Source organism: Vanellus vanellus (genome assembly GCF_965231255.1).
Source record: "Vanellus vanellus genome assembly, chromosome: 14".
NCBI lineage: Eukaryota > Metazoa > Chordata > Aves > Charadriiformes > Charadriidae > Vanellus > Vanellus vanellus.
In genome coordinates this window covers 13235686-13260016 of record NC_138919.1, presented here as the reverse complement: position 1 = coordinate 13260016, position 24331 = coordinate 13235686, and the positions used below count along the sequence as shown (strand labels likewise).

Sequence of the window (24331 nt, the reverse complement as noted above, 5' to 3'; positions counted from 1 at the left end):
AGAGCAAAAGTTTGAAAAAGGAAAACTGCCTCTCCACAGGTGTTCAACAGTGTGTGTTAGAGTGCTGTTTGCACACCCTCTTTTGTTTCGTGTATAATTATAAAAAATAAACCCCTCTTGAGGTTGGAGGATGTTCACTTTCTTACTGGCTTCAAGAAACCGGATTCAGGAAGGCCTAATGTGGTAAATAGCTTGTTTTGTTTGTAAATAAAAGAAATCTAGTTTTCAGGGTCTTCCAATTGTGGAGCTTTGTTTCTGCAATAGGTGACTGTTAGACTGGTGCTGATGTCTGTCTGCATTTCTCACATCCTTATTATAGTGGTAAGTTTAAGGGTCAATATTTGAACTGTAGAGGTGGAAATAGAGAAACATTGAGCCTGGTTTATGCTCTTCTCTGCACTGTGGTGATACGTGTCTGCCTTGGTTTGGCAGTCTGGGGCAGGGAGGAGGGATGCAAAAAAAAAAATCCTAATATGTGATTAACTGTATTTTGCACACTTCAAGCTTTCAGTGGCTTTTACAGCTTTTGTTATCCTAAATAAGCTATGCTTATTTTCTACAAAAGTGTATGTGATAAGTAAAACTCTGCAGAAATTCTGTCATTACTTTGTCTCTTCTGGTTTTGGGGGGGGGGTTGGTTGTGCCTTTTTTTCTTGTCTCTTTTTTTTTTTTTTTTTTTTGTAAAGCGGCTGCTGTACCTTTATCTTGTGCTATCCAAGTCCAGCCAGGGGACACAGAGGTCAGTGAAGTCCCCTGATGCTCGGGAATCTGGTTCTGCTGACTGTGGCCATGTGGTGTCTCATTCTGGTCTGTGCTCCTAAAGACGCCATGTGGTGCTTCAGCTGGGTTTCCAAGAAGGGTGTTTCATGCATGTTCCTAATAATATGATCTTTCTCATCTCATCTACCCAAGTCATAGAAGGTCCCTGTTCCTATGACTGACAGGGAGGAAAAAAAATAAAAGGGAGAAGGAAGCTGCAAACTAATCTTCATTGGCGCTGTATCCATGTTCTCTGCTTTCCCCTGGTGTAAGAGCTTTCCTTTCCCGACCTGCAGCCCGTCCTGTGATGCTCTGAGCGCTCTCCCAGCAACGTGGAGAGGTTGAGCAGCCGCCTGCCCTGAAGGCTCCTGTTCTGAACTCTCCAAAACAATCCATTTTGTTAGTTGCTGGGCGTGCCACTTGGCTGTGGGTGTAAAAAGACAACAGCAAAAGCCTGTATGCACCGATATCGGATTGAACTTGGACTGGATGTAGACTTCCATGTAGTCCCATTTGCTGCCCCGTGCAGGCCCAGGCACAGGAGGGAGAGGGAGCAGATGAGCGCAGGTGTTTTGTTCCCCTTTCAAGCCTGAATTTACCATCACAAGGAAAGGCAAGGAACTGCTTATTTACTGTAAGTAAATAGCGTGGCTATTCATTATTTATCTACTCCTGAATTTTAATGATTTATAGCAGCCCTTATAGTGAGGATTATACTATAGATAATGATAAAATCTTTTATGTATGAGAAAAAGCCTCTCTCTGAAGATCTTCACGTGGCTTTGGGTATGGGTTGGACAGACAGGTCTACTCATTACAATCGACTGCAGTAGAAAACATCTTCCCAGTACCCTGAGACTATGACTAGTGTAACCCCAAAGGTAAACTGAAGGCTGATGTCGTTGTCTTTATTCCAGGTATAATTGAGATGAACAGAGCTCATTAAAAATTGAGATGTGTAGTTTGGAGAGGAAAATGGGCACCTGGAGTGCTCTCATCCAAATATTGTGTTTTAGCAAGCAGAACTCTGCTGTTTTAGCAACTGTGTGTACAGCTGATACTGCCAAACAATAAATAGAACATTTGCAAGTAAGTGCCTGTATTGAAAATAAGACAATTTCACTATTTTCAGATAAAACTTTGTCCTTAAAGTCTGGAATGTGAATATCATCTAGCCCAGGAGCATAATGTGTATGTGGGTCAAGGGGCAGCTTGGCTGTGGTCAGCAATTCGCAGACCTGTTCTGAGTGTATGCGTCACCCTTGATGGTGGATAGGGTTTCTGAAATACATTGGCCTGTAAACAATTACTTTATTAACAGAGGGGGGAGTTCTTAGTATAATATTTAAGAACAAATCACCAACCTGCCCCCTCTAGTGCTGCCAGTAAACCTGTGTTGTGTTTCCAGCTCTGCTCAAGGTGGGGAATGGTGATGCACATCCCAACAGGGTCAGCTTTGACAATGAGGCTGAGCTCTTCCTGCATCGGAGTAGAGGATGTGGAGTGGAGTGCAGAGCCTCACTAACGCTGTCAGGGCCTGACTTCATAGCCACAGCCTCCACAGAGCTGGAGGAGATGTTCAGGGCCATCCCCAAACACACTGTCTCTGTCTGCGTTACGCTTTCCAACCTCCTCTGCTGGGTGGGCTGGGGGAGTGCTGATACCATTTTTACCAAGGACACTAATTAACCTGCTAAATGAGTTTATCCCTTTGGAGTGCACACCAGAGAACTGAGTTATCTAAAATACCACCCTAAAGAGAGCCATAATTAGCAGCCAGTGCTGAGGGCAGCCCCTGTGCTTCCCAGCAATGGCTTGGCAAGGTGGTGGGGGCTGGTGGCTCGGTGCTGGTGTGGTCCCTCATCCCCAGACACCAGCCCTGTGTCGTGTGCCGCGTAACGGCATTGTCACACACTGCCTCCTATTCCTTGCCTGTGGGCCAGATCCTGCCTGGCGGTTCTTCTCCCCCTGCTCCCACGCTGTACCTAAATAACGTGGGGACAGCGATAAGGATTGGGATGCAAGTCATTGCTCAGCTGCCCTGGGACACAAAGAAGTTGCGCTCCCCGAGCTGCCTGCCAAACCAAAAATACTCACTTTTAATAACTGGACTAAGCAAAGTAAAAAAAACAGCTCATTGCTGGCTGCCAGATTAACAGATGGCTATGATCATTAATATTGCAAAACTTCAGGAGTTCATAATTCTTTAATCTACAAAGCCGGTGGGGGCAGCTAATGCGGGGCCGCCAATCTGCCGCGCTGGGGGCTGCTGCCCGCCCGCCCACCCACCGCGGCCGCGTCCCTCCCAGACCCCCAAGAAGTGGGCACATGTGGCCTTGGTCTTGCCCGTCTGGCCAAGACACAGCTCCCTGCCTGCCTCGGCGGAGCCCGCTGCTGGGCAGACGCTGCCTGTGGGAGGGAAGAGCTCGATGAACCCCTCCAGACTTAAGGCTGGTGTCCATGGTGGGTCCTAAATGGGCCGGGCGCTGCCCTGCTGCCGCGTGGCTCTGCCGGCCCCGCTCAGCCCTCGCTGCCGTCAGATCGCAGAACATCCACGGAAATCCAATAACCCGTCTCCAGTGTCATTTTATCGTTAAACCCAAGCCTTTCCCATAATTGTTTGGAGGCAGCGCGGGGAGATTACGATTGATGTCAACAGCCGGATAATCTGCAGTTCAGCGTTCGGTATCGCTGACCTCGTTAATAGGCGCTGGTGATGTTTGGAGGACGGGGAGTGTGCCCTGAGCCGCAGCTGCCCCCAAAGGCTGCTTGCAACAACGAAAAGCCCAGCATTGGTGTTGCGAATAAAAAAAATATATACTTATTATTATTTCCTTTGGGTGAAAAACCTGGTGTTGCAGCTCCAGCGGGCTCAGGGCTTGGCCCCAAACAGCTCCATCGATCCCTGGCCAAGCCCCAGGCTCCAGCATCCTCTCTCGGAGAAGAGCGGAGGGCCGGTGGCTCCGTGAGGCTGCCGGGGAGGCTCTTACCGCTATCGATCGCCCGCGGAGGATGAGGGCTGGGAGGGGAGCCCGGCTCGGCCCCGGCCCCGTGCGCTCATCGCCGTCCTGCTCCCGGCGTGTTCTCGGCGCAGAGGCTGCCAGGGCTTCTCCTTCGCCCGCGCCGGCGCTGCAGGGCATCAGCATCCTGCGCCGGAGAAATGGCTCTGGCTGTTTAATGCTATAAAGGCTTCTGCCTGCTGGAAGAGGAGTCCTATGTACCCCCTCTCTCTATGGTTTTATATATTATATGTATATATGTATTATATTTCTGTATGTTATATAATATATAGTATATAATATAAGAAATATAATAGAACATGGTATAACATAATGTACTAAATATAAATGTAATTATAAGTACACACATACATGTAATATGAATATACCTATTCAAGCTCTGTACATATGATATATATATGCATATAGTAAGTGTGTAAGTGTGTGTAAACATGTATGTGCACATACATATGCACTCTCTCTTTTTTTTTTTTTTTTTTTTTTAGTGCGTGTGTCTATTAAACATTCCTGTGAGTTTGTATACTTGGAGGAATGGGGCCCAGGTGTGTTTCGCAGAGGACAAACAGCCACTCGGAGGGACACAGGCCCTGGGCCCCCATGGAGGGGGAGGAAGGAGGGGGGTCTCAGGGTGGGCTTTGGGCAGTTTTTATTTGTGGAAACCTTGCTTGGCTTTTTTTTTTTTTTTTTAAGCGCAAAGCTGCTGTCACTATAATTAACTGAAGTTTTTTTAATTGGTTATTTAATGCAGGGCAGGGGTGGTTGGTGGGGTGTGGTTTTTTTTCACTTTGTGATTTTGCCTTTGCATTAATTACCATTAATCAGGTAACAACTGTCAGTGGGCTTTTGTCCCTCCCTGTAGGTCACACATTATTATTTTTCAGTGTTGTTGCACTTTGCCCCTCGTGCTGACCCTGTCCCTTCACCCACCATGTGTTCAGTCTCCGACTGCTCACTTTTTGCATTTATCTCTTTTGGCTTTTTTCCTTTTTTTAACCAGCCCCTCCCCAGGTGCACCCCTGGAGATCCCTGCCCCCAGCTCCACCAGCACCAGGGAAGTGGGAGGAAACACGAAATCCAGGGGCAGCACAGCTGGAGCAGCTGGGGAAAGCCATGGCGGGGGGGCTGGCTTTTACAGGGATGCGGGCAGGGATGCAGGCAGGGATGGGGGCAGGGATGCAGGCAGGAGCAAGGCCTCCCTGCCTTGCCCCTGTGTCCCACCACGCATTACCCCCCTGCTCCTCCTTGGGACCCTTCGATCCCTTAGGGCTATGAGAGAGACCGGGATAACCCCGTTTCGGCAGCTCGGCCGCCGGGTACCGGCATGCTGCCTCCATCCCGGGCACTCACGTTCAGCGGAGCCAAATCCCCCGGGAGCAGCGGCGGGGGGGTGGGGGGAAGGATGCTCCATTATCCGGCTCCTGCTGTGTCGGAGGCAGCTGGACCGGCCGTGCATTAATAGATTACACAGAGGATTTGGGCTCGCCGACAGCGAAGGGAGCGCTCGCAGGAGGCAGCGCGGGCAAGGCCAAGGCGGCTGGGCGAGCCGGCAGGGACGGACGCAGCCCCCGCTCCCCACTAACGCCTTTTCCAGCCGAGGTAGGTGGAAGGCTCAGCCACGGCGCTGGGATGCTGGAGCGGGGATGGGGATGCTGGTCCCCATCTGCCACCGGGAAAGCTGCCGGCGGGGATGAGGATGCCCGGGGAGGCCAGACCGCGGGTGCAGGGGGGTGCTGGGCTCTGGGTGCTCTCCCTGCTCCCATGCCCGGCTATTTTTTCCCGGGGATGCTCTGAGGAGAAGCCCGTGCAGCTGCCGAGCTGTGCCAATGCGTGGCTGGATTTGAGCCGTGCTGGTACGTGGATGGATTTTCTGCCCCGGTGTGCAGCACCCCAAACCCTTCCCTGCCCCTGCGCCTGCAGCCTGCTCCGGGCTGCGGGACGGGAGTGTGGGGGGCCCTGGGGTTCAGCCACCCCACCAAAGCGACACTGGTGGGTGCTGCCCTGTGCCTCTGCGTGCTGGAGGGTCTGGGGTCACGGCCAGGGGGGGAATGTCCCCTTGTGCCACCGATTTTTAGGGCGGTGCAGGGAGCCAGGTGCTTGCAGAAGGTCTCGTGCGACTATGGCTTGTGCCCCATCAGCTGCTGTGCCTCAGTTTCCCCATCATGCACATTAGCCGGCACCCAGGGCCACTGCTGCAGGAGGGTGGTGGTGGGAGCGTGGGTGGTCTTGCTCCCCAAATCAGAGGTGACCATCCATGTGAGCTGTTTCCAGGGCTCCGTACATAGCCATGTGGATGCCCAAAAAAATCCCTCCTGGCCTCGGTCAGGGCTGCGGACAGGCAAGAGGACAGACTTTCCCCCCACCCCTCCCAAAATAGCCTCCGGCTGCTATTTGCTGCTCTCCACCCCAAGCAGTACTACCATCCAAATTGCAGTCAAATCTGGCCAGGTCCTCGGTTTTGCATGTGCCTACTGGCACGGCGCGGCTACAAGAGGGCAGTGCCCCGTGCCGGGCTGGCCTGGCACCCTGCAGGTAGGTGCAGACTTTGCCTTACGAAAACAACCCCAAAAGCTCCCAGAGCCACAGGCTGCTCCACCATGGAGGTTGGAAACCCCGGAGCGTGGTGGCACGCTGTGCCCAACCTGGGGGACCCCCTCTTTGGGGGGGATGCAGAGCTCGGGGAGGGTCCAGGGAAGGATGTGGCCACGGGATACAGCACCAAGGTCCCTATTTTCAGCCCCACAGAACCCCCGGCTGCTGCCATGGATGAGTGGGACCTGCCACAGTGGAAGAAGGAGGTGGAAAGCCTGAAGTACCAGCTGGCCTACAAGCGAGAGATGTCCTCCAAGACAATACCTGAGTGAGTGGGTGCCCACCCTCCCCTCCCGCCCCTCCCCGTGCCCCCAGCCCAGCGGCGGGACGTGGCTTTGCACAGCCGGGAGCAGAGCCCAGCTCTTCTCCACCCCGCAGCACCAACATCCCCCTTCCAAATCACCTGGGGTGATTTGTCCCAAAACAAGGCGGGTTCAGAGATTTTTAGTGCCCTTACTGTTCTTCTGGCCCTCCAAGCCCCAGTGGCAGAAACCACGTCAGCCCCAGCGCTGGTGCCCACAAAGCCCCCGTGCTCCTTTCCTCAACCCTCCCCCCCCGTGCCAGCTCCTTTCCAGCTGCCCAAGCTCCGGTGGTGGCCGGGATGCGGCAGCATCCCTGGGACCTTCTGACACCCAGGGACCCCGTGGGAGCACCCAGCGTTCTGTGCTCAGCTGGGTGAGTGTGCAGACCCCCCCCTTGAAGAGCTCTAAAGACTTAAACCTTCGAACCAACCTTCGGTTGGAACTGGATGATCTTCAAGGTCCTTTCCAACCTAAACCATTCTATGATTCTATGAAACAAAGTCATGGAAAGGTGTTTCCTCTCCCTGGTTTGTATCTCACTGCTCTTCACCGTGGAGGGGCTAGGGACATCCCACCAGTTAACCTGGGGCTTGGGACATCCCACCAGTTAACCCAGCTTGTGTCCCCCTCCCTCACTGGCCTCTTAGAAGCGGAGGGGGGACAGAAAAAGAGCAACTTTAGCAAATAAGCTTTAAAACACAACGCAAAGGCTGTCCCCATGCTCAGAGCACACGGGCAGCCACAGGCGCGGGGGGACAAAAGGTTTTATTAAAATTGTCTTGTGCTTAATTGCCCCATCCAAAAAAACGGGGGGTGCACAGGGGGCTCCTGCGCCGGTAGGGCTCACGCACGCTGCCCCCAGCCCGGGGTGCACCCCGACTTCCATGCCCCCCAGCACAAGGTGTGCCCCGCCAGCGCAGGAGGTATCCCGGACACTGCAGCTCCCCCCGCCCCCCCCCCGATATCCCCCCATTCCACTGCCGCACGGACACGGCCCCACAGCCCCTTGTCCTGCGCCCCCCGCAGAGGGTGACACAGTGGCAACGCCACCCCTCCCCTCCCCTCTCCGCAGGTTTGTGAAGTGGATCGAGGACGGCATTCCAGAAGATCCCTTCCTCAACCCGGAGCTGATGAAGAACAACCCCTGGGTGGAGAAAGGCAAATGCACCATCCTCTGAGGGGTCGCCCCCGACCCCCGCCGGCCCCCGCCGCCCCTCGCTGCCCCACTCTGAATGTACTTTTTTATTAGCTAGCTTCCTAATATGACTACCTGAACAAAATCCTACCCTCATCTTGTCTTATTATTTTTAGTCGTAAAAGTGTTTCTTTTTTTATAGGGGGGGGGATGACGGGGAATACACAGGGGGTGGGCAGTGGCGGGGGGACACGAGCAGCAAAGGGTTCCGCTGGGTCAGGCTGCAGTTTCCGCTCACCTCGGCCCCGTTGCCGTCAAGCTGGCAAATTTTTTCGACTTGTAAAGGAACAAAACTTTTATAAAACATTTTCAGGGATTTTAAATATTCTTTTGTATACTGTAGGATATAATTTTGCAGCAAAACAGGCAATATATGACAACTGAGGGTTTATAAATGAAATAAACAAAACAATACTTCACGATTATATATTTTTTTAATATATTTTATTTTTTTTTTAACAAAACAAGTGGGTACTAAAAAATAAAAAAAAGCAAACCAGGATAATGCACACATCCCCCATCTGTGGGTTAGAAAGTCATGTCAGCTTATCCCTTCAGTTCCACCTATATAATTTCCCGGACTTCACGCCTGCCCTGCTAGAGCAGGTCCTTGATGTAGATATTCCTCCTGACGGCGTTGGAAACCCCTTCGTTAAACCGGAACCAGACATCGCTCTTCCCCACGGCCTTTCCCATCTGGCTCTCGATCGACTCTTCCTTGGAGACCTGAGGGGCTGGGGGGGGGGGGGGGAAATGATGTCAAAAACTTGCAGAAACTCTTAACCTTAAAGTTACAACCTGCACCCGGGCTGCACGGGGAGGGCGGGCGCCGGGGAGGGGTTTGCACAGGCAGAGCTGATGCTCCCACGTCCCGGATCCTGCAAACCCTCGGGGTACCCGCAGCAGTGCTCCGAGCTCAGTGTACGTGCTGTCCCTTTGGACGCTGCCAGAAGCCACCGACCTGCCCGCAGACACCCCCCCGCCCGCTGCATCGGGAGCAGCTCGCTCCATATCCCCTCCCCACCCCGCTGATGTCCCCTGGGGCGCAGTGCTTAGGGACAGAGCCCCTGTTTGGCCACCTGTGTGGGGTCCAGGCACTTCAAACGCAGGGACCCCCCCAGCAGAACCCCCTGTCTGCCACCCCATTCCTCTGCCACCCACCCTGGGGCTGGGGCCACCATCCCTCCGCCACCTGCCCAGCGCCACGGCTGCCCGCTGCCATGCCATCCCTCTGCCACCTCCCTGGGGCCAGGGCCACTTGTAGCCACCCCGTCGCTCTGCCACCCACCCGGGGCTGAGGCCACCGCAGCCACCATGTCCCTCTGTCACCTACCTGGGGCTGTGGCTGCCCGCTGCCACCGAAGCGGCCGCCCGAAGAAATCGGTCTCTGGCTGCGAAAAGCAAAAAGCAGAAGGTGAGCGCGGCTCTGCCGGCGCCCGCGTTTACGGCCCCGTCCCCCTTCAAGCACCCGGCGCGGGAAGAAGCCACCGAGCAGGAGCCGGATGCAAATCCTGCAGAAAGGGCCAGCGGCCTCGGTAAAATGCAAAAAGCATTCAAAATCAGGTGGGAAAGACAAACCTGAAGGCTCATCGTGCTAAAAAAACAAAAGGTTTACGGACAGTCAAGGTCTCAAAGCTGAGCCTGTGGAGAGGGGTGGTGGCAGGGGACCATCTCTCGCTTCTCTTGGCCGCTGTTGGGATGCCCGGAGTGGGACCAGCTTGGCTCACCCGCTGACATCCCCACAGCCGCCCGAGCTGTGTGTGTACCACCCCACCCCATGAGCAGCTCTCTCCCCGACCCCCTAACTTCCACTAAGCCAAAATTCAGCTATTTGAGCCCAAACATCCACATCTCTCTCCTTCCCCACCCCTGGAAGCTTTGCAGGGGACATCCATTAATTGTCACCCAGATATAACTCATCCCCACGCTATAAAGCCAGTGATGCATTTACGGGACGCATGGTGCCAAACTCCTCTATTAAAAGAAACTGTACTAAAAATAAATAAATACCGATGGAGACAGCCAGTCTCTAGCAGCCAAGGTACACGCCGGTAGGAAATTAGGTAGAAATTGCCGCCCCCTCACCTTGTCCTCCACCGCCGCTCTCCGGACGATGTGCTCCAAGCGCTGCTGGTGGTTGGGGGGCACGAACGGCCCCGTGGCCGCTTGTTTCTCTGCCCCGCCGAGGCCATTCCTGGGCTCCTGCGGAGAAGAGAGCTCTGAGCGAGGGCCTGGAGGTTTGGGCATCCCCCTCTATTTGCTGCCAGGTTTGATTACAGTATCCAAACGACCTGGTAAGTATTTTTTTCATCCTTTTCTGTCTCGCAGCAGCACAAGGGATTAGCCCCGGCAGCGCTTCGGGCCCGTGGATGTTTGCAGTCCCTTTCCCTGGGACTTCATGGTCGGCACCATGTAAACAAGGAACCTTCAGAGATGTTTTTGTAGCATCTCTTTGCCTCATGCATCCCCCGAGAAAACCCTTTTGCCGCAAGACGGGGCTCTCAGGGATTAATTATCCCCGTGGCACCAGGCCAGGGCAGGCGCCAGCTACACCTGAATGGTTTCTCAGCCATTTCCACCTTCTCCTGCCTTCTGCCCGCTGCTCCACAGAGGGTTTCGGCAGTGGGCAGAGTAACTCTGCTCCTCCCAGGGTCTTTGGGACCTTTGGGTGAAGCGAAGCAGCAAGTGGAACGTGCAGGCAGGAGAGAGCAGGTCAGCTACCCCATGGACCCATACAGCGGGCGAACTAAAATTCCCATCTTGTCATAACCCTCATTAGAGTCGGAAGAGTTCAACTCAACGAGCTTTACTTTCCAGAATTCCTGCAAAAAGATGAGCCCTTCGGGCTCATTGCCCCAGCACGGATGTGCTGCCCAAAGGCAGATGTGCCGGCAGACAGCTGTGACTCAGGGGGGTTAATCCTGGATTGCCATTTGCAGAGTGAAAGCCACCGGCTGCTTTGGAAACACCAGGTCCTCACACCAGTCCCAAGGACTTTAACCCCATCGATGGACCCCCACCCCCCCCCCCCAAAACCACAGGACACTGCGAGCCCGCCCTACCTCACTCAGGTTTCGTGCCTGCAGCAAAGCCTCCGTCCTCCTCATCTTCTCCAGCTCGATCTCCCTGGCGATGAGCTGCTTGGCCTGGTAGGTCAACTGCCTGCGAGCCGGCAGGTCCGGGAACCGGCAGACGTCCTCCACATTCCTGCACCACGGAGCAGGGGAGAAGAGAAAATACATCAATACTGAAAATAAATCAATACTGAAAATAAAAAAGCATTATGCAAACCACAGGCTGACACGTGTACAGGGAGACCCACCAGACTCCCAGCCCCGTCCCCTCCAGCCTCCTCGGTACGATCCTGTGCCTCAGTTTCCCCATCACTGCCCTCTCCGAGTCCGCACACACGACAGCAGCTCTAGAAGATGCCCAGCGAGCGGTGCCGGCCGTGCGGAGCCAGGTTTGCTGCAGGGCACCTCAGCTGAATGGGAACTCGGGAGGGATTATGTGCTTTTTAATCTTGGTTTTAATGCAAGAAGAGGAAATTGCAGGCGGGTCTGCGCCGAACAGATTGCCCTGGAAAAGCCGCAGTCACATCACAGCTTGGGCACAAGCAGCACCACGACCCTCCGCATGAACCCCGAGCTGCCTGCGGGGAGCCGTTTAATTGAGATACGGCCATGAACAGTAATTTTGGCTAATCAGAGCCGTTTTATTCTTAACAGGGTTGGTGCGCCAGATCTGGAGTTAGGTCTGTTTCAGCACAGCGAAGGCCCAGGCGCAGCCCCAGCACCGAGGAGCCAGCCGGGCCGCTTCCTCTGCCAGCTGTAAATATTTCACACTTTATTCACATTCGATACTATTAAAGCGAAGGGAGCAAAGTCCTATGTCAGATGGCTTTGCAGTCATTTAGAAATTAGCTGTCAAACCTATGATTTAAAAAGTTTTCAAGAGAAAACACAGGTTTTGCTGTCGACAACAGCTTCGTTTGCCAGAGAGATGCTGGGATGTGACTCGCAGGTGCCACCAGGACGTGACACCCCCATGGGCCCCGTCATCGCTGCGCATGGCCAGGAAATGGGCTCAGAATTTGCAAAAAAAGCGAAGCAAACCAAAGATACGTGCCTGCTTGCACCACATGGCTGCCAACATCCCACGGTTTCCCCACGGCCGTGTGTCGGTGGCCTGGCGCGGGGAGGGTAGGGGAGGATGGCTCCTTACAGCCCCTGCAGCTCCCGCAGGCCTTTCCGGGGGGGGGGGGGGGGGGGGGGGGGGGGAAAAAAAAAAAAAGGTAAAAAAAAAAAAGTGCTTCACTGTAATTAGATACAGCTGCTTGATTTAACAGCGGCTAATTTTTGTAATTAACTTTGCACCAGGAAGACATTAGCGTTGCTCCTAGCTGTGGTCGGGTCTGTATTACTTCACCAAAGCCTCGGGAGCGTTTACAGCTCTGTATATACTTAAAGCACAGTGAGACTCAAGTCTAGCGATGGCCGGCTGTTAACAGACACATTAACCGCGGCTACAGTGACCTCCTGTGTGCAACATGCCCAGGTGGACCTGCTCTCCCCTGCGGCCACAAGCCCCCAGCAGTTTCGGTCCCTCCTGTGTTGGCTCTGGCAACAGCCAAAGGCAGCTGCTTCCTTTCCTTTAATCCCATTAAAGCAAAGCCAGCCCTGCTTCAGGCTCTTGGGCTCCTTCTTTAAAAAAAAAAAAAAAAAAAACAACCAAGGCAAAAAAGCAGATAATCCCCACGGAGCCACCATGGGAGAAAGTGGGCTCCCCGCAGCTCGCACCAGCCCAGCTGCCATCGCCGGAGAAACCTCTGGCTGCAGGAAACCAACTCAACGCCACGATGCCTTCAGGCTCAAACTCCTTCCGGAGTTCTCAGCTGTTATTTTGGGCTCCTACTCCTTCTCCTCATCCTCGGGACTTACGGATCGAGCTTGTAGACGTACTGGCCCTCGGGCAGGCGCTCCTGGTGGTAGGTGAGGTTGTAGGCCAGCATGGTGCTGATGAGATCTGCCAACTGCTGCTTCTCCTTCAGGCTGTAGAGCTGAGTGTTCACCTGGGGAGGAGAGCGGAGCCAAGTAAGGGGAGGGCATCGCTAACCCATAATAACTTCTAAACATAAAAATAACCCAAAGCACAGGGTGTGTCTCTATATGAGAAAGGACAGTTAATACCCGCGAGGTTCAGACCAAGTTTAGTTTCCCATTAGGGACACACGTCCTTCACAGAGCAGGGACAGTCCCCTCTGATGGCCGAAAGGGTAAATGCACCCAGCGCAACCCCGTGTGCAGGTGAACCAGCTGTGAAAGGGGACAGCAACAGCCCTGCAGGCCCCTGCCCCGGCCAAGCCCTCCCCTCGGGTGCAGGGGTCCGGGAGGGGCAGGACAGGACACCCCCCCCACACACCCAACAGTCCTTATCTCAGTGCCATGTCCCCAGTTTCCCTCCGGCTGCTGCATCCGCTGCAAAGTGAAACCGTCCCCCAATTTGGGACAGAGGTCTGGGATAGCTCAGCCTGGCCGACACAGCGCAGGGAACGTGTCCCATCCCTCACCGGGGGTTTGCAGAGGGGACACGTCACCCGGGCAGGACTGCTGCCACCGCAGTGAGAGGGGGTTGGTGGGCACTCACCGGTCGGAGCTTTGGGGCGATGATGTCCAGCAGCAGACAGAGCACCTCCAAGACGAGGGACTGCTGCCCCGCACGGCTGCGGGCGCTGGGCGTTATCCCTGACACCATGGACACGACGAGGTTCTGCATGTGGTTCAGCTTGGCCAGGGCCTGGGTGGCAATGGCAGGGACGGCTCAGCCACGGCTGCAGCCACAGGCGTCCCCAACGGGTGACAGAGCCGGAGCCACGCTGCTGCCGTGCCCTCCCCAGTACTCACCTCGTGCTGGCTGCTGGGATAAGCGAGCCGGGGGATGCTGGTGGCTGCGAAGAGCAGGTGGAAGGCCACGGGCAGGAAGGGCAGGTATCGCATCAGCTGGAAGCTCTGCCCGTGCAGGACAGCCTGGCTCAGCAGGTCGGAAAAGCCCAGCCACTCCAGGGCCAAGCACACCGAGCTGAAACTGGAGTCCCGCAGCTTCATGTTCAGGAAATTGTCGTACAGCCCCTGGAAGCAGACACGGGATTAGAGACAGCTCGAGGCCGGGCAGACAGCCCTGTCAGAGCACACCGCTGGGATTCTGAGCACCCCACCAATCCCAGCTCCAGCACAACACCCCAACACTCAACCCAAAATTAGCACAGTCCTAATGCAGGGAGGGATTTTCCAAGGCACCCTCCTCCGCCCACGCACTCCCGGATCAGGAGCCACTCTTGCTCCAGAGGAAGGGGCCCCGACTTCCCCCCGCCCCGAGCTGCTCTACCTGGGCGAGCTTCTCCTGCTCCCCTGAGGAGATAGCGAGCTGCAGAACGTGGTGGAAGCGGTGGGAGGACGCGTTGAAGCCAGCCGTCCCCCCGAGGTGCGACAGGTCCTCATCGCCCACCAGGAGCTGGGCTGGCAAAGCGGGGTCCATTCCCAACCTGTGCCTGGGGGGAGCGCAAGGGGAAGAGCTCAGGGTGCTCCGACGCCAAGCGGACCAGCAAGGAAGATTTGGACCCTTGCAAACTGGACTGAAGGCAATACCAACACCAAATTATGGGGCACTAAAGAGAGTGACCAAAGAGCATCTGGACACACAAATCTGCTGAGGAAGCCAGGTCTGCTGCAGGGCAGAGCAGCTCTCCAAAACCTTTCAGGTTTTTTTTCCACCGCGGGTCTTAACAAGCAGGTCAGGGAATACCACAAAGCAGCCGGCCCCAAGCAGTGACCAGACCTAACAAATCCCCCCCTTTTACCTTTGGACCTTTGGGAGCTGGAAGATCTCTTGCCAGATGGAGAAGAGCCCCTTGTTTTGGTCCTTCAAGCCGATCTTCATCGTCTGCACCATCTGCACGCTCAGCTCCTTCTGGCCTCGGCCGTGCAAGAACTGCAACCCAAGCGAGGGGCTGGGGGAAACGGGCACGTGGGGAGGGAGGGGGCGCCCGCAGCAGCTAGCTGGAAAGCCAGAGCCAGAGTCACCTCGCTCCTCCTGGCCTTGTAGGGGAATCAAGGTTAAAAATAACACAGGGGACAGAGCAAACACTTTAGGGATCTGCCTGGGACAGTTTTCCTTCCCTCTATCCCCACCTGAGCCCAAATCAAATCAAGAGATGTTGCAAGACCGCGTCCCCCAGAGACGGGACGGTGATGCCAGTACCTGCAGGGTGTTTATGCAGGAGCGGATGTCATTCTCCGTCTTCTCACACAGCGCCAGCAGCGCACCCGTGTCTGCCCGCATGCCCTGCCGCAGGGCGATCTGCAGGAGAGGGGGGTCAGCAGGGAGGGCTCGCCGGCCACGGGGGGCGAGAGGAGCCCTTGGCCGCGCCGCACCTCACAGAGCCGCTGGGCGAGCCGGGACGGCGCCGTCTGAGGGAAGTTTAGCAGGAACGATTGCTGCCGCAGCGGCCGGAGGGCAGGGACATACCTGGCAAAGGGAAGCACAGGGGTCTCTGAGCGACCCTAGCAGAGGAAGAAACGCAGCCGTTAATGCTCTGCTCAAAGACAGATGGATTATTTAGCAGCTGCCTGTACACCCCTGCATGCTCGGGCATGCACAAGTGCAACTGTACGCTCACACGTAGCTACAAGTCAGCCCAGCAGATACAAAACCAGGGGGGTTCACGAAAGCTGAGCACGTTGTAGTTTTACTTTTCATAAGGTACTGCTAAGCCGCAGGTCTGACAGCGGATAACTTGGCGCAGGAAGGCTTTGGCTGGAGGCAACAGCAGCTGCCTCCTCACTTGGGGCAGGGGTCTCAGCTCCCCATCCCTCCCCGGGCACGCCGGCGATACTAACTGGTCGTTGCAGATGCAGATGATGGGCCTGAGCAGCAGTCCGCCCTCGCGCCGCCTCCTCCGGCCCGTGCCAGCTGCTCCCTCGCCCTCCGCATCCTTACGGTGGATGATGTTTAGCAGCACGTTGATAGATGCCTTGGGGAGAAAAAAAATAATCAAGGACAGAAGGGATGAATTCTTGCTGTTCAGAGGCAAGAAACCGCTCCTAAAATGCTAAGAGGGCAATAATTAAGCGGTCAATGCAAAAGGTGGCCAGATCCGGGCTGGGCTTACCGCGGGCGCGCCGTCTATCTCATCGATGATCAGGCAGTTGGGCTTCTCGTTTGCGCCCAGCACAGACTTCATCTGAGTGGCAGCTTCGATGCGGGTTTTGAAAACCTCAGGGCTGCGGTCGTCACTGCAAGACAAGCCGGTGCCAGGCTGCTGCGGCACCGCACTGCCTCCAGCACCTTCTGGGGCAGGGCAGGGCTGGGTGGCCGGTGGAGACTCACCTGGCGTTCATCTCGACGGCGTTGTACCCTGCGTGTTTCGCAATGACGTGGGCCAGCGTGGTCTTTCCCAAGCCCGGCGGGCCACAGAGCAGGGCTACCTGGGGCAGAGAGGTAAGTCAGCCCGGCAGGCAGCGGGGCAGGGCTTCCTCCAGCACCCGCCAAGGCTGCCACGCAAGGGGACGAGGCTTTGCAGCCTGCAAAACGGTCTTGGGAGCCGCTGCACTGGTTTGGAGACACACGGGGAGAAGGGAAAGTGACTGGAGGAAGGATAATATAACAGAAACTCTCAGGGGGTGACAGACTTCCTGGCAGCATCTCTCCTGCATACGTTTAAGTTTGCAGGGCAACAGATAGAAAAGGCTGAACGTAATCACTTCCAGAATTACACTCCTGAGAAGCAGTGCTGTTGATATCTGGTTTTGTTTCCCCTTTTTTATATCTTCTCACTGGACAACTGGTTAGCTGGCCTGGGTATGTCTCCTCTGCTCCCTTCACCATTTGAGCATCATCATTCTCTTCTGGATGCAGAAACCGTTGCTCAATGGCATGACTCATCTGCCCCTAACAAAAAAGTCAAGACCAGCCTCTGCTAAACAGGGTGCGATTTTCCTCAACCAACCCATTTAATTTGGCTGGAGGAAGTCTGTTCCTCTTCCCTTGTTATCACATTACCCAAGCAAAAACAGAAGGAGAAACGACAAAACCCCAAGTTCTCTAAGGACAATCAATGAATCCAATTTATCCTGGATCTCTGGAAGACTCTGCTCCTCACTGTGGTGGTCAGATGAGTGGGACTGGAGAGGAGATCCACTATGCGGCTTCCTGTCCTGCTCACCTTGTATTTGGGCCTCTTGTGCTGGTCCAGCTCAGCCTCCAGAATCTCCTCTGTGAGCTGCACCTTCGTTTTCCACTTATTCTGCTGCTCCTTGGGCTGGTTGAATGGAGGATGAGCCTCGGCACTGGGCTTGGCCTTCTTCACAGCCTTCTCCTTCCCGAACACCACAGTGTCCCACAGCTTGAGCCACTTCAGAAGGCAGCGGTTTGTGTACTGCGTGTTGGGCAAGAAAGCAAGCAAACCCCGTCAAACCTCAGAAGGATCTGCCTGAGGACAGAGGAAGCCCTCTCTTTTACGGCTTAAAAACTGCCGTGGCATGCAGAGGAAGGAGCCAAGCCCGGAGAGGCAACGCAGAGCATGTCTGCCCAGACAGAACTCGAGCAGCACGCCACCCCCCGCCATGGAAGAGGCTGCCCAGGTTTCCATGGGGCATCTCTCTGGGACAGCATGGGAACACGGCTTCCTTTCCCAACTCGGCCACCATTCCACAGACCAAGCGAGGACAAGTCACATCGGCCCCATCCCTGCTGTCCCTCGTCTGTCTCTGCTCAACCCAGCACTTCTCAGCCTCTTCCATAATTTCCAATTCCCTACAAAATTTCTAATATTCAAAAAAAAAAAAAAATAATGACCAACAATTCCTGGCTAAAGTCCACTTGATCTTTTTTGTCTTATTTTGGTCCACAGCCTACAGCAGAAAAAACCCAGCCCCGAGCTCTTGGCAGCAGGACTGCCCCTGGGCAGGGGGGAGTACGGACAGAGCCCCCCCAGCCAGTCCTTCTGAAAGCCCCACAATTGAAGGCAGCACCATAAAACCTTGATCCTTACAGAAGTGGTAAACCCACCCGAACCCCAAGCCCCCACTTATCCTAACACCTCACATCATCACTGAGCAGCTCCCTGTAGCGCCGGGGAGTGAACTTGTCCACCCAGAGGCAGTGCAGCGCAGACTCCTCCTCGTCTGCCAGCTCTGCTTCCCCGCTGGGCTCCGGGCTCTCGGCGCTGGTCTCACTCGTGAGGCAACTGCAAGAAAGAACTAATTTGCCCCAAACCACCCAGGGAGTCAGGGCAGGGCTGCGAATTACACCCAGACTTGCCAACCTCAAGCAAAGAGGCTCCTCTGCTTGCAGGTCCTAAAACCGGGACCCCACCAGAGCATCTTGGGAGCTGCATCCAACAGTGTGGCAGAAACCGGAATGGGATTTCATCCTAATATCTCACCTGTTTATTATCTCCGTCAGCTGCTGTGACGTCTCCAGAACATGCCTCCGGCGCTTGAGCACAAAGAGGGCGAGAGGGGAGTCAGAGATGCCCCACCAACCCGCGGCCAGGGGGAGCAGGGATTTGGGAGCCAATGCTGTGGCTCTCCAGGGGTAGCAGGGGAAGACGCAAAGGTGGGTATAAGATGTGATACCTCTTCATCCACTTGTTCCTTCAGGTAGGAGAAAGGCACCCCCAGCAAGTGGAGCGGCCTGCGGGCATTCCAGCCCAGGGAATCTGGGAGCTGCAAGGAGCAGAGGACACACACCGATGTTCGTACCAATGCTCAACACAAACATTTCATGCTTCATCAAAGATCCCCTCCTGAATTGGATGGAGGTCACAGAAAAGCAAGCCCAGCCTTGAGACTCCTCCTTACCTCCACCCCTGTCCTGGTGGGATCATCCCTCACGACCATGAAGACCCTGGTGCCCTCAGTGGACGTCACGTTGATGTAGTCCTCCAGGATGGGTGGCCGCTTGAGGACCCGCTTCTTCTCGGAGGGCGGCGTGGTCTGCAGAGGCACCATGCCGCTCATCTCCAGGTGGTCTGGGCTGGAGAACTCCAGGTTCCTTTAACAGGGGCAAGGGAAAGAGCTCTTGAACCTTTGGTGGGATTCAAGGGCTTTTTCCCTCGCCCCTGCCAAAAGTGGGGTACAAGGTGGCCAACCTGGCAGTCTGGGGAGCAGAAGGTGCCCCTGGGCCAGCACCCCAGAGGCCATCAGGAGCCAACTCAACATCTGCCTCAAAGCTGAGCTTCTTAACAGCTTCCAGGCGCTGTCGCTTCGGCTTCGGGGCTGCGTGAGACACCAGGGCAGGAGGAAGAAGAGGAGAAGCATCGTTGACCGGTACCTGGCTGCTCCTCCAGCAGCACCCCACACCAATCGGGGCCGGGGGGGGAGAGGGGTCAGCAGCAACCCAGGGACCCACCCGAACTGCAGACCCGGCTTGGGCCAAACCTACTGTGGGCTGCAGGCGATGGCGGGGAGCCGGGTGGGATGCAGCCCCGGTCCCTCTTCCCAGGGTTGGTGCCCTCCGGGCCGCTGCCCCCGACGAGGTCCCCGGGGGGGTCGGGCTCCTCCGGTGGCTGCTTTCTGCTCCGGAATTGGGAGATTTGGGGGCCAGCGGGTGAGTACGGGTCATCTGCAAGAGGCGTTGCACGACGGCGCCGGTCACCGGAGGGGACCCGCGGGTGGGGAGCTGCACGGAGCAAAGCCCGCTGGCTCCCTCCCTCCACCGCCGCCACTCCCGGTACCGGACATGGCGCCCCAGCAGTGCCCACCTCCCAGCTCGGCCAGCACCTCCAGCTCGGCCGCGAACCGCTGGCAGAAGTCGTCCTCGGGGCCCTCCTCGGGGCCCTCCTCGGGGTCCGCCATGGGCCGCGCCGGCACCGCGCACCGCTCCCGCCCGTACTGCGCTTCCGGCCGCCGCGCCGCAGCGGAGCCGCCGCTGATTGGACACGGCGCGCCGGCCGGAAGCGGCGGCGGCGCTGATTGGACGCGACGCGCGGCTGGACGCGGCGGCGGCGGCGCTGATTGGACGTGACGCGCGGCCCTGGTCCGGCGCCGCCGGTGGATAAGATGTAGCCGCTCGCCGCCCCGCCCGGCCCGGCCCGGGGACGGCGCTGCAGGTTGGCCCGGGACGGGGGGTGGGGGCGGGCCGTCCCCTCCGCCGTGCGTGTCCCATACGCCGCGTCCCGGGTCCCCTCCGCCGTGCGTGTCCCCTGCGGGGCGCCGCGGCGTGCGGTCCCGGCCGGAACCGCCGGGATCGCGGCCCGGCCCCGGCTGGCAGCGGGCGGGGCGGCGGGAGCGGGGCTGGGGGAGCACTTGGGGGGGCAGGGGGAGGCCGATCCCCGCCGACGGGCTGGATCGGCCCGGCATCCTGCGGCTGCGGCGCCTCCACGCGTGACACCGGGGCGGGGACGGGGCCTCCACGCGTGACACCGGGACAGCGGCAGAGCCGTGCGGTGTGACAGCGGGAGGGCTGCAGGACCTGCGCGGCGTGGCGCCGGTACGGCCGTGGCTGTAGCACGGTCACAGCACCGGTACCGCTGTGGGACCTGCGCAGGGTGACACCGGTATCGGTGTCACTCAGGGACCCATGCGGCGTGACACCGGTACACCGCAGCACCGGTACTTCTCCTGTGCTACGGGGGGTACCCTGCTCCCTGCCCGCTCTCGCTGCGTCCCTTCGCTCCCCTGCGGGCTGTGCCCATCCCCGGGGGTGCACCGGCTGTGGCTGGAGGCTCTTCCCACCCCGCTCACCCCGGTCCCTTCTCACGCTCCCCGCAGGGCGCTGGCCATGGAGCCGGGCACTATCGACAACCTGTCCATCCTGTACCAGAGCTCCGACTTCATCGTGGTCAACAAGCACTGGGACATCCGCATCGACAGCAAGATGTGGTACGAGACGCTGACCCTGCAGAGCCAGCTCAAGTACCGCTTCCCCGAGCTGGCCGACCCCGACACCTACTATGGCTTCAGGTGAGCAGCCGGGGATGGAACTGGGCTCTGCCCTGCCTCCGAGCCGGCCTCGGCCGGGGACACTGCCCAAGTGCCCAGGGATGCTCCTCCGCCGCCCGTCTCCTCCCCAGGTTCTGCCACCAGCTCGACTTCTCCACCAGCGGGGCCCTGTGTGTCGCGCTCAACAAAGCGGCTGCGGGAAGCGCCTACAAGTGTTTTAAAGACCGGCTGGTGACCAAGGCTTATCTCGCCCTGGTAAGCCCACCCCACCAGGTCCTGCTTCTGGACATACCTTCTGGTTTTGCTAAATTGCAGCTCGGCCTCTGCTTCTCGCTGTCCCGGCATCGGTGAGGAGCGAGTGCCAGGGCTTGGTTTGCAAACCGGCTTTCTGCCCTGCAGGTCAGGGGCCACGTCAGCCAGAGCCGAATGACGATCCGCTACGCCATAGGGAAGAACACCACCGAGGGCATGACCCACATGATGTGCATCGACGGGACGGAGGGTGAGTGGCTCCCGCGCCCTGCCTGCGCTGCCCGGACCACCTGGGCCGTGCCGGGGGGGAGCTGACACCCCTCTGGATCTCATTGCAGGCTGTGAAAATCCCAAACCTTGTCAGTCGGAGCTGATCGTGCTCGAACACGGGTCCTACAGCGGAGACCCCGTGACCAAAGTGCTGCTGCAGCCCCTGACAGGTGGGAGGTCGGGGCCGGGGCAGCGTGGGCACGGGGGGCTGCTGAGGCTGGACAGGCAGGAGCAGAGGTGCTGCAGCAGGACCTGCGCTTGCAGCCCTGGGCCTTGGTGGCAGCACGGTGGCATAGTAAAAATAACCAAAGCCTGGAAAGGGCTGAGTGGAGCTGAGAGCCACACTCAGCTCTTGGAGGACTCAGGTTTTCAGACTGGGGGGGACAAATGCCATTTGGTGCATCGTCACCTCGCACTGCTGTGCCCTCGAGGAGGGATTTGAGGGATAAGCTGTGTCCCTGATTTCTCCACTCCTGCTCTCCTCCTAGGGCGGACTCATCAGCTCCGGGTTCACTGCAGCGCCATCGGCCACCCCATCGTGGGGGACTTCACTTACAGCCACAAGAAGGACAGCAGTCCTTACAGGATGATGCTTCACGCCTACTACCTGCGCATCCCCACCGGCAAGGAGCTCATCGAGGTCTGTGCGCCCGACCCCTTCGTCACTGCAATGGACAGCAACTGGGTGCCCCACCACGTCACTCACCGGCTGGATGAGACCATCCAAGAGCTGAAAGACAAGGTGACACAGAAGGGGGAAGAAGAGGAGAGCCTGGAAGCCGTGCTTGGTGGCGGAGGAGAGGAGGCACAGCACGAAGCCAAGAGCCTGGAGACGGAGGAGCAGCGAGCCCGGTGTGAGCAGTGGTTGGCCGAGTGGGCTTTGGAGTGAGCGCAAACCATGTCTCTGCATTTCCAGCCCAATGCTCCATTTTCGTCCCAGTGGGTCCCTGCGGAGCCCAGTGCTGACTCCACATCTGCACTTTCTGTATGCCGTGGCTTCCCTCACTTCTGGGGCTGGGATTAGACAGATTTTAGCAGCGATTAGGGATTAGGATGGGTTTATTTTTTAACATACACATCATCCATCTGGCCACTGGATGCCCCTTTCCTAATTCTGGGCCTCAGCAGCAGAGTCAGTGTGTCACGTACCACCTTAGAGTGACCCCAAAGCTTTACGTCCCTGTCCCCGGGCTCAGGCACAGCCGGGGCAGCACCAGTGCTGCCTTTGCCATGAGCGTGATGGATGTATCTGCGAGCCCTCAGTGCTGGGATGCTAAAATACAGCCCAGCAAAGGCAGAGGAGAACGCATCGGGTGCAGCTTCGGGGTGTGTGTCCCACGTTCCCGTTCCCTTTGCTCCCGCTTGCTGCGCTCACTGGCACACACGTCGCGTGGGAGGTGGGAGATGAGGAGGCTGAAGCGCAGCCTGGGGGCACTGACAGCCCCCCACCCCCCGTTTTGCCGGCGGAGCGGGACGGTGCGACGGGCGCAGGAGCGGGGCTGCTGCGGAGGACGCGCTGCCTGCCCGTCCCTGCCCTCGCGCTTTCCTTCCTGCCTCAGCCCACGTGTGGGGTTTTTTAAAGGTTTGTTGAAGGCGAGTGAGTTGATACAAATGGATTTTAAACTTTTTTTTTTTTTTCAAATTTTTATGAGAAAAAATCTAGGCTTTTAGCGGTTCTGAAATACGGGTGGTCTTGGAAATGCGCTTATTTTTAGTATTTCTGTGGTCAGAATAGTTGGCAGCCCAAAGCTTTTTTAATAGATCATACTATTCCTTCTACTATCATTGCCTTTTCTCAGCACCCGCTTTTGTCCCGGGTGTGGATGTAACCCCTGCTGAGACAGGTCAGAAGACACAAGCCCCTTTCTGCTTTCCCCAAATGAGGCCGGATCAGTTTTTGTCCCGTCGCGTGGCTCCTCGCTGGCAGGGGGTGTCAGCACCAGAGGGTCCTTCGGATGGGCAGTTTGGGAGGGCTCTGGAGCAGCGAGAGCAGCCGAGGAAATAGCTGAAGCCGAAAGAAAGGCTGAGGGCTGATGCAAAGAGTGGGAAGCAGCTCATCTCTCACGCTGGCGCTCAGCTTTGCAGGATGCCGAGAGGAGTTTCCCTGGAAATGCCCTTGCTTTGCCAGGCGGCGGCATGCCGCTTCGCTCTCTCCTTCCCACCCGGCTTGTCCTCTGCAGCCCGTAGAGGACGTTTAGGAAATGAAGAGAGCAGGGCAGCTGGCATGGGCTGGGGGGGGGGACGGAGGTGGCTGGAGCCTGTTGCATACAGAGCACCCGTCCCTGGGGTTTTTGGCACCGAGGCACCACGTCAGCACACGCACGGAGTTGTGGTCACCCTACAAGCCCTGTCCCATTTTAAAATGCACCTGACAGTGGTTTCACGTAACTCATGTTCCTACCCTGAGGGAACTAAACCAGCATAGCTCTCTCCTCGTGGGTGAACACACCGTGCGGGTCACCGAAACCCCGTGGGGTATTGCATCACCCATCCCTTGCGTCCCTGGGTGATGGTGGGTCCAAGCTCACCGCGCTGCGGCGCGTGGCCAGGGAGAAGGTGGCTGTCACCTTGGTTTTGTGGCTTGGCACAAAGTGCTGCCGTCCGCTGCACGGTGGGGACATGTGCACGGCTGACGGCTCCGCAGGCATCAGCCCTGGGCGGGCACCGAGTGGGGACCGCAGGCTCGTGAGCTGGTGGCAGAGGGCTTGGAGGGCTTTGAACAAGCAGAAGATCCATCATCTACCTCCCAGACCCTGTCCCTGCCTGTCCCATCTCCCAGGAATGGCCAGGGAGGGGAGCGGCAGCCATAGGCGGGTCCTGAAGCTATAAATTAATGTCATGAACTTGTTTGCCAAAGAATGAATGTGGGTGACGTGCACAGGAGGTCCTGAAAAGTTACGGGTGAGACTTGCGGCATCAGAGACGGGGCGCAGCCTTCCCTTCCCATGGGCCCCACTGTGGGAACGGTCCCCGCTGCGTGACGGGGGACACGTCCTGCAGCCA

The 24331-nt window shown here is 57.1% G+C and overlaps 3 protein-coding genes across 3 annotated transcripts; 2 read left to right on the top strand and 1 right to left on the bottom strand.

Annotated features, from left to right (window-relative positions):
- Positions 1-6538: 6538 nt before the first annotated feature.
- On the top strand, positions 6539-7848 carry GNG13 (G protein subunit gamma 13; the record flags this gene model as incomplete). The annotated part of the gene is made up of 2 exons (XM_082490526.1): positions 6539-6636; positions 7743-7848. 2 exons carry the CDS (start codon positions 6539-6541, stop codon positions 7846-7848), a joined length of 204 nt encoding a protein of 67 aa, XP_082346652.1.
- A 455-nt stretch (positions 7849-8303) lies between these two features.
- Positions 8304-19731, bottom strand: CHTF18 (chromosome transmission fidelity factor 18). The gene is made up of 22 exons (XM_082490489.1): positions 19627-19731; positions 19308-19487; positions 19015-19141; positions 18725-18899; positions 18500-18589; positions 18307-18359; positions 17967-18108; positions 17086-17298; positions 16251-16348; positions 16033-16156; positions 15761-15894; positions 15296-15389; positions 15123-15221; positions 14722-14852; positions 14250-14412; positions 13769-13993; positions 13512-13661; positions 12806-12936; positions 10928-11072; positions 9951-10067; positions 9199-9256; positions 8304-8599 (listed from the first exon to the last, which is right to left on the bottom strand). The coding sequence occupies exons 1-22, from the start codon at positions 19718-19720 to the stop codon at positions 8463-8465; spliced, it is 2880 nt and encodes a 959-aa protein (XP_082346615.1). The 5' UTR covers positions 19721-19731; the 3' UTR covers positions 8304-8462.
- A 222-nt stretch (positions 19732-19953) lies between these two features.
- RPUSD1 (RNA pseudouridine synthase domain containing 1) lies at positions 19954-22798 on the top strand. The gene is made up of 6 exons (XM_082490475.1): positions 19954-19974; positions 20636-20827; positions 20938-21061; positions 21206-21308; positions 21397-21498; positions 21817-22798. Exons 2-6 carry the CDS (start codon positions 20646-20648, stop codon positions 22215-22217), a joined length of 912 nt encoding a protein of 303 aa, XP_082346601.1. The 5' UTR covers positions 19954-19974; positions 20636-20645; the 3' UTR covers positions 22218-22798.
- Positions 22799-24331: the final 1533 nt, after the last annotated feature.

Bases quoted from the DNA above. Each gene is read 5' to 3' on its own strand.
- CHTF18 (XM_082490489.1), bottom strand. From the start codon at position 19,720: ATGGCGGACCCCGAGGAGGGCCCCGAGGAGGGCCCCGAGGACGACTTC. The intron at 18,900-19,014 runs GTTGGCCACCTT...GGAGTTCTCCAG, and splicing joins TCTGCTCCCCAGACTGCCAG to CCCAGACCACCTGGAGATGA. The intron at 18,590-18,724 runs GTAAGGAGGAGT...TGCTCCTTGCAG, and splicing joins CCACCAGGACAGGGGTGGAG to CTCCCAGATTCCCTGGGCTG.
- RPUSD1 (XM_082490475.1), top strand. From the start codon at position 20,646: ATGGAGCCGGGCACTATCGACAACCTGTCCATCCTGTACCAGAGCTCC. The intron at 20,828-20,937 runs GTGAGCAGCCGG...TCTCCTCCCCAG, and splicing joins GACACCTACTATGGCTTCAG to GTTCTGCCACCAGCTCGACT. The intron at 21,062-21,205 runs GTAAGCCCACCC...TCTGCCCTGCAG, and splicing joins CCAAGGCTTATCTCGCCCTG to GTCAGGGGCCACGTCAGCCA.